Below are 9176 nucleotides of genomic sequence, written 5' to 3' on the forward strand. Positions count from 1 at the left end.
ATTTTTATCTCACCAATCACTCACAAGGTGCACTTGCCCAAAAATATTACTAACCGACAAAAATCGATTTCAGTCCCTTCGTTGCAAATACTACGACCACTACGGAGCGATTTATTATCTATTCTTGGATCATCTACGTCAACACCACACAATCCCCATACAAGATATCAAAAAGAGTCGACACTTCGAAATGATCCAACAACGACAGCGAACTTCTCAAAAGAAACCAGCCCATACGCCGGTTTTCCAGCATTCGTCGCTAAATAATCCGAATTTCGACGCTATCAGCGGCTATCGACGCTTATCCGGCGACTCTCGTCATTCGTATATTCAAGACTCGTCGAAGGATATCAACGCTCTGCACGATATCTCGTTGAATTCAAATTCGCTCTTTCAAACTAGTCCATGTTCTGCGTTGGAGGCGATCAATGGCAACGAAAGTCGACATAAGTCACCGGCTTGCTACGTTCACGTTATAAATCAGCAGACTATCATTAATAATATCGCTCCGTTGTTGAACTTTTCCAATAATTCGTATTCCAAAGAGCAATTACCTTTGTCGCAATTGCCTCTAATGAGCTCTAGTTTAACTTCGCAAAATTATCAACCCGTTAACATATCAAGCGCTAGTCATTCACCGTCGCAAAATTCCGTTCTCAATACAATCAATAACGAATTACTGCAGCAGTACCAAGACACTCATATCTCTCCGTTGAATAGCTCTTCGCCGTCTTCTCTATCTGCGCACTCTTTTAAAATGACTAGTCCGACGGTAGGACAATACAGTACGTCACAATATAACACCTCGCCTAATTACTCTCTAGTCAATTCTCAGTTTTCGTCCATCATCAACGAGATGGAAAACTTATCGGAAACTGACACCGGTTTTAATACGAATTCTTACAGCGATAGCGCTTCGAACGCGTTCAAATATTCGGATATCTCGGATTACTCGACGGAAAGCTCGCGTTTCTCGTACCCCGAAACCAGCGGTATAATTGCTCAATATTCGAATTCTACCGACGAAGGTGTCGAAGCTGATATCGACGAAGGGTATCAATGTCAACGTCTTTCATATGCTAGTTCTTCATCTTCCAGCGGCGTAGGCGCACAAAATACTAGTTTTAGTCAGAACGAATCGTGTTCTTCGTTTCACGCTTTGACCAATCAAAGCTCGTTCGAAAGTTACAAGGATAAAATTAAAATGGATGTTACGTCTAGTTTGCCTTCGTGTGCTGCGACCAGTGCCTATAATGTGGCTAGTGTTAAAACCAAGAAACGTAAGACGCCTTCGGTGTGTCCGAGCAGCTGGCGCAGGTATAGCCCGCTGGTTCAAAATCAGTCGACTATTTATCAGTTTTCGACTTCGAGAAGTGGCATGAAATCTCCGAGTGACTTCAGAGAAGGAAGACGTGCTTCTGATGGTTTGGTAGGTATCTGAAATTATTTCAGCAGTACTTATTATCAGATGCTTAGGCCTATATTAGAAAATATTTGTTCGGGTAGTCTACTCAACTGGCAAAACGTACTCTAGAAATCGAATTTAGCTGACCTTTTGTGATTTTATATGCAAATTTAACACAAAAATGGATACGTAGGCCTCAACAAGACGAGGAGCCAAACAATTCATACCAGTAGTGTTGTAGAGGAGTTCATTGTACGTCCATTGAGCCAAATTTTGCTACAAACGGCTCGTACAATGGGAGTACAGACCCGAACTTTTTCAAGTCACCTCTCCTCAAATTACGAGTAAAAATGAATGGATTTAGAATCATTCAAAAGTAACCTTGCGACCTATCAAAATAGGTTAAAATTTTGCAAAAAATACAAATATTCCAATAAAAATGAATTTTGAGCAATTTTGAAGAATATTGAGTCCAAAATCAAGTCGTGATTCTCGAGATTTATGAAAAAATGTCACGCAAAAAATTACCAAAATAAGTTGAAATTTCAGCAAAAAATCAAAAAAAATTCGAGCACTTTTGAAACATCTTGAGCCATGTTTTTGGAACGGTGGGTATCATGCTATTTATCAAAATGAGTTCGAATTTTGAAAGGAAATCAAAAACTTTTTCAAAAATTTTTTAGAGATGTTTTGACAAATTGTAGCTTTAATTTTAGACATTTCCAAAACTGCAGATTGGTAAACTTGGAAATAATCCGAAATGAAATTACTTCCCATGCATCACAAAGTGAATTAAACTAAAAATTCAAAAGGAATTTTGAGCCTACACAATACACATACACATGTAGATCCTTTTAATGCAACCCAATGACCCAACAAATGGCTTTTGCTCAAAACATATCGGGAATTATGATCTCACTTTGGCCTCAAAATTCATCAAAACAGCTTAAAAAAATGTTGATAGCATTTTTTTATTTTCTGCTAAAAATTTAACTCATTTTTACTGGTTTCATGTCACCTTTTTCAAAGGTCCTAAAAACCATGACTGCATTTAGGAGCTCATAATTCTTCAAAAATTCTTCAAATAGGTTTTCAATCCAATTTCGGGATTCAAAATTCTTCAAAAATTCTTAAAATAAATTCTCGTCAGAAATTTCTCACGAAATTTCACCTCATTTTGATAGGTCGCATGACACCTTTCAAGAATCCCAAAAATTATAACCCATATTCTGGGGCTCAAAATTCTTCAAAAATTCTCAAAATAAATTTTCGTCAAAATATTTCAATTTCTCGCGAAATTTTAATCCATTTTGATAGGTTGCATGACAATTTTAAAAAATCCTGAAAAGCATGACCCATATTTTGGGGCTCAAAATTCTTCAAAAATTCTCAAAATACATTTTCATCAAAATATTTGAATTTCTCGCGAAATTTTAACCCATTTTGATAGGTCGCATGACACCATTCAAGAATCTGGAAAATCATAACCCATATTCTGGGGCTCAAAATTCTTCAAAAATTCTTAAAATACATTTTCATGAAAATATTTGAATTTTTCGCGGAATTTTAACCCATTTTGATAGGTCGCATGGCACCTTTCAAAAATCCCAAAAATCATGACCCATATTCTGGGGCTCAAAATTCTTCAAAAACTCTCAAAATGAATTTTCATCAAAATATTTGAATTTATCGCGAAATTTCAACCCATTTTGATAAGTCGCACGACATCTTTCATGAATCCCAAAAATCATGACCCTATTTTGTGGCTCAAAATTTTTCAAAAGTTCTCAAAACACGTTTTCGTTGAAAAATTTTAATTCATTGTGAAATTTCATTTCATTTTGATAGATCATATGACATTTTTCTTCAAAAACCTCGAAAATCTTGACGTATTTTGAACTCAAAATATTTCAACCCTACTTTTAAAAAGTTTTGGATGGAATGTTTTGATTTTCAGCTGAAATTTCAAGTCCTTTTGAAAGCTCACATGACACAATTCTCAAAAGCCTCGAATGTTTCAAAATTTTCAAAACAAATTTTGTTTTACATTTATTTTGATGGGTCACATGAGACCATTTTCAAAAATCTCAAAAAAGTAACCCTATTTTGTGACCCAAAAATTTTCAAAAATACTTCAAAATATGTACATTTCTGAAAATTTCAACCTATTTTGATAGATTGCATGACACTTTTTCCAAAATCTCAAAAATCATCACTCAATTTTGAGCTCAAGTTTCAAAATTGTTCAAAATTGCTTCAAAAAAAAATTTGTAGGAATATTTGTGTTTCTTGCAAATTTTGAATAATTTTACAACGGTTTATTTTTATTCTATTTTGGGGGGGGGGGGAGGGGAGAGGAGGGCGACTTCAAATTTCTACTGTAACATGTCTTTAAAAAAAACCACCTAAATTATTTAGACCGCAAAAAAGTCAACTAACTTGACACTTTTTGCTGGTTGGACTGTAGACTAATATGGATATGCTACATTTATTTTTATAAAGAATGAATTCTCATAATATTATCGTTCTTGTCCGAATAGGTTACACAACACGAAGGTAAATCCAAGAACATCGAAACCAGCAGTCTGAAAGAGAGTACTTCCAAAGACGCCATTTTCAGCCCAGAATACTTCAATTTGACCGAGAAAGCCAAAGGTTTCCTAGAACTGCACGAATTACACAAAGAACACTACGATTTGAAATCATTATACGATAATATTCTCAATCAAGAAGAAGATATTCTCCAAAGACAACTCCTATCTCTTTCTTATAAACCACAACACGAAAACAAATTCAAATACCCATCTCCTCGTAGTCCAACCTACTCACGCCAAAGTCCTTACCAAGAATCGTATTCGAAATCTTACGACACCACAGAAAGAGACAGCGTTTTCCTCGACTCCGTATCGAGTTCAATTTCAACTTGCAAATCGCCCACAAAAATACACCAAAAATGGCAACAGAGCTCCCCCAAGCAAGCGTTTTCTCCCATAAAACCGGCCAGCATTCATCACAATAACGAAATGAGTCCGTCGCGAAATCGTAGAAAAATCTTTAGACAGTTTAAGCACAAGCCCCATATACCTACGGTACCATCGCTGCAATCGTACACCGATGACATTCCTACAATCATCGAAGACAGCAGTAATGGGTATTTGAAAAATGACGACCTCCTTGCAAGTCAATGGCAGCAAACACTGCCATCGACTTCATCGTCGTCTCAAAGTGAAACAAGTCCACATATCACATGGAGTTCGTCAATTCAAGAATCAGATTCATTCCAATTTTAATTTATTAAATCGTAACGTATTCGTAGTTTTGAGTAGTGATGATGGAATATATAGGTATCATTTTGTGTAAGTAGTCGGCATTTTAAAACAATTTTGCATTTTGTTATCCTTTATTATACGGAATGAACTTTCAATGGATTTATTTATTGTATTTTGATAGGTAGTCAAGGTGATAATTTGATATTAAGAGTCGATATTTTAATCCTTGGCACATTGTAAAATTTCTTAAAGCTTTCGTTTCGAATTTTTATGAAGCTTTAATATGTACCCTACCGTTTATCCTACTGTGCTTTTTTTGTGTAGAATTAAATGAGAAAACTATCTAGTCATAAGATTTTTTTATAGGCCTACTTTAACACCAAAATTTATCGCCGTTAAGTTAAATTAAATTCGACTTACACACGACAGCAGTGACAGTATACTGGAAATTTATTAGTCTGCAATGTCGTTACAAGTTGCGAAAATTTAATCTTGAAACTAAAATTCTAAAACGAGGCAATTCTTCGTGTCAAAAAGAGTAAAATTTATCATTCTAGAAGTTAAAATGTATTATTAATGAAAAACGAGTGATGCCAATCATATTTTTGTTTTTTAAATACCTACATTATGTATGATCTACATTTGTGTACCTAATTATAATTTTTTAGCTTTCTTGTTTCGCTTTAATAATAAGGTTTATTGTTATTAGTAGAAATGCTAAATGTCTGTAATACCTAAGAGTGAAAAAGATGTAAGGTTTTATGTTTTTGCCTCGACCACGAAGCTAGAAATTGCGGCTCTCAGAAGAATAATATTTTAGCAACTCGTTTTATGATGCAGAAATGAAAAAAAAATACTATTTCTAGTCGACAGTTCGAAGCATCGAGTAAATTCAACCGAGGCACTTCTTTTTCGGTCTTATTATAAGTGTAAGTTTGATAATGACTTCAAATATCTTCCATTTTTCTTTTTTAAAATTTAAATTATTAGTGGTAATTAGTGGAAAGGGTAAAAATTACATTTGTTAAACTGAAACATATCGAAACATTATGGGAAAACATTTTCAACATTTTAATTTGTTTTGTATTCCTTCATCGCAAACATATCGCTACGAGTCACCTGAGGTAGAATATTCACTCAAAAAAAGAAACCAACTTAAATTTAATTACGAAGGTGGTGATTTGTGATACCTTTATTTCATTGCCCTGTAGAATTGCCTCCAAATTTCAAAAACATATGATCACCAACGAGAAATTTGTAATCAATGTGAAGTATAATCTTATAAATAAAATGACCCAGGTAATTCCGTCACAAGGTTCAAACTTATTTGGATTTTTTGACCAATTTAGAAAAGTTCAGAAATTAAGCATTAATCGTTGAACTTTGTACTAAAAAATTTCATTCAATGATAAAAGAACTAACATTCAATTGATACGACGATGAAATTCAAAGAAATCATTTTCACTCAAGTTCTCAAACAAAAGACAAACGAGAAAATGATATTTTTTTGACTAATCCCTCTACAAATAGAAATTATAACAATCCTGTCACAATTTGAATCACTTCTGGTACTTCATAATTATTATTCGTTACCTTACCATGCCTTTACCTATCACAATAACTGCAATCTCATAATAATCTATTCATCTTGGCTACTTGTTTCACTTCATATATTGTTATTTCTGCGATTTATTACGTTTTATATTAAGTAAAATTAATAATTTATTCCGATTTTTTGTACCGTTGATAAATTGTTTCTATTGCCTATGACTATCAAATTGCATATTATAGAATTATGGTATCATTAATAATAAAAAAAAGATGAGATAAATTCAAAACCCACCGGTGTAAGGCCTGTAAAAACTAATCTCAAATTAAAACGATGTACTTACATCATACATATTTGAAACATATTCTAAAATTTAATGAAATTGAGTAATGCACACTAAAATATAAATGCATTTTTGTATTAATTATTGTGGACAAACTTTCCATCACAAATTTTATGTTTTTTAAAATTATTACTAGCAAGATTTTCTCTTCGAAAATAAATTATGCATTGCAAAAGTTTTGAAAGCACCAATTCGTTGGTTGAAAACCTTGTTAAAATAAATTATTTACTTTCATTAGACAACGCTTTGCATTATATGAATTTGAAAATGATGATAAGATCTTTTCTGAAATCGTATCTATTTTTGGAGAACTCGAGTTTAAATATGTGAACAATATATTGAAATTCTATTGAATGCTTATTATTATGAACCGAACACATAGCTAAATAGGTCTTACGTATATTCATACCGTACGAAGAATCGAGCAATGAGAAACACTCGGAGTAATATAATAATTATTTTACTGTTTTTTACCACCTAAGATATATATTTTACACTTTGTATACAATTTTTTTAAGGATTTCTTTCACATTTTCACATCAATATTTTCCAATTACTTAAAGTCTCATTGGTTTCAGCGTGTACATATATTGTTCATCATATTTATCAATAATTTTCCTTCAACTGAAAACGAATATTAAATATTTTTATTGTTTTTTTGTTATTACTCGACAATAAAAAAGAAACGAGGATATCCGTAATAAGATATTGAAATGTTTTTCATGATTTATATATGTTCCTCCGATGTAAACATCATTTGTTTTCATGGAAAACTTTGAATAAAATTTTTATATACCGTTTATATACTATTCATTCATTCAATCATAATGAAACCGAATCCGATAGAATTTCTAAAGTTACCTAAGAAGAAGTGAAGAAATCAAACTCGTAGATGGAAATATATATAGCAAACGAGTTTATTAAACTAAAAAAACATGCAAGATTTTCATATCTAACAGAGCTAATCTCTATTTTCACGAATATATCGAGGTACATAAGTATTGATGGTATTCATTAAATCGTTATTACATTTACGAGCATTGGCCCAAGCTTCTTGAGCGGTGAGTTTTTCTGCATCGTTAGGTTCTAAAGCATTACCATCTTCGTCCAGTTTATTTGCTTTGAAATCGTCGTACATTTTTCGGCAGTAAGTTACTTCGAATAAATCTTTCGCAGTGAATTCTGGTTCGTCTCTAGTTACAGCTCGATATGAAACGTACGGTTTGAACTGAAAGAATGGAATAAATTTACAAAAGTTGAACTCAGGATTAATAAGTGACTACGTTAGATTTATATCTTACTGGACAATCGGTTAAATCAGGAACAATTAATTCTGGTATCGATTCAGGAGGTACGTATCTCTTACCACCAAGCACATATCCCGGTTCTCTATGACCGTAATCTGTAAACACAGTGTATGTTAGATAGTTGTCTTGTTGTTGTATAAATCAAGCATTCGGTTATGACTTACTCGTATATTGTAACTCTGGATCAGGGTTTTCTTCTTGTTGTTTCTTTTCCTTTTTGGTTCCTCTTCTTACTAAGACAAATTTATTGAAACTTCTCATACCATAGTTCACACTGGAGGACGAGAAACTTCGTGAGAATTGAATCGAAATGCATGAGCTGTGGTTACGAAGAACATTACTGAACATCATCTTGAACGGATATTAACGTTATTTTATTATTACAGATGGTATTTAATTCATAATTTAATTAATTTTGGCGTAATTTTCAGTTTCGGTGTAAAAATTACTTCATGTTTTTATTTCGGAAAAAAATTTTGATAAGAAATTATCAGCAGCTCAGCACAGCAACTACCGTAGCGAACTCTGGACGCGAATAAAAGAACTAAGAAGTAAGAAATGGAATACCTACCAAACTACCTACCAGATTTTTTTTCTTTTTTTTGTTCAGTGTCCAACTTGAATGAGAAAATGTAATGTAATAATTTATTTTAAATAAAGCTGAAACAAAAGAAAAACATGTAAAAAAGTTATAAAATGGTTAATGCAACTAAAAATATCATTCTATTTCAATTTTGATTAATGGTCATTTCGTCGTGAAAACGAAGAGGCTTTACTCAGTTTTGTTGTGTCCAGCTTGTCACAGGTGAGTTGTGAGTTCGGAGAATTCAGTGAAAATTTTTCGGAAATTTTCTATAAATTGTTAAATAATTTAATAATTTGAGTGTAATTGTTTTAATTTCGTGTATGCTTTGGTGACCTCATCGGTCTCATCGAAAATCGTGATCAACATATGAAAAATGCTTAGTACTTAGTGCTAGTGCTGTATACTTCTTCATTTCATGAGACCATCGTCGGTCCTCATGAAGAGCTGAGTCCGTAGATCTCGACGTGTTCGCGGTTATGTTTTATAATTATTGATCAAACCGATCAATATTCATTGTCCGATCGTGGTTCATCGATCCATCAAGTATCATTTAGCAATCCAACCATCGTTCGCTGATCCGGTTATCATTCATCGATCTGATCATCACTCATCCGCCGGAGCATTGTTTTTCTTCGGCATCATTTCGTTGATTCTTCCGGTGACTGGGAAGGTAAGCTCAACCTTTTATACCTTTGTTAAAGTTCTAGATTAGGGAAG

The 9176-nt window shown here is 33.1% G+C and overlaps 2 protein-coding genes across 2 annotated transcripts in view; one reads left to right on the top strand and one right to left on the bottom strand.

Annotated features, from left to right (window-relative positions):
- LOC135834775 (5'-AMP-activated serine/threonine-protein kinase catalytic subunit alpha-like) overlaps positions 1-7368 on the top strand; it is a 66998-nt gene extending 59630 nt beyond the window's left edge. The window contains exons 8-9 of the mRNA XM_065348747.1: positions 74-1429; positions 3946-7368. Of these exons, the coding sequence (XP_065204819.1) occupies positions 74-1429; positions 3946-4695 (2106 nt within the window). The 3' untranslated portion in view covers positions 4696-7368. The remainder of the gene's footprint in view (positions 1-73; positions 1430-3945) is intronic.
- A 97-nt stretch (positions 7369-7465) lies between these two features.
- mRpL41 (mitochondrial ribosomal protein L41) lies at positions 7466-8353 on the bottom strand. Its single transcript, XM_065348748.1, has 3 exons — positions 8038-8353; positions 7868-7968; positions 7466-7794 (listed from the first exon to the last, which is right to left on the bottom strand). Exons 1-3 carry the CDS (start codon positions 8222-8224, stop codon positions 7528-7530), a joined length of 555 nt encoding a protein of 184 aa, XP_065204820.1. The 5' UTR covers positions 8225-8353; the 3' UTR covers positions 7466-7527.
- Positions 8354-9176: the final 823 nt, after the last annotated feature.

Source organism: Planococcus citri, chromosome 2, assembly GCF_950023065.1.
Source record: "Planococcus citri chromosome 2, ihPlaCitr1.1, whole genome shotgun sequence".
Classification (NCBI taxonomy): domain Eukaryota; kingdom Metazoa; phylum Arthropoda; class Insecta; order Hemiptera; family Pseudococcidae; genus Planococcus; species Planococcus citri.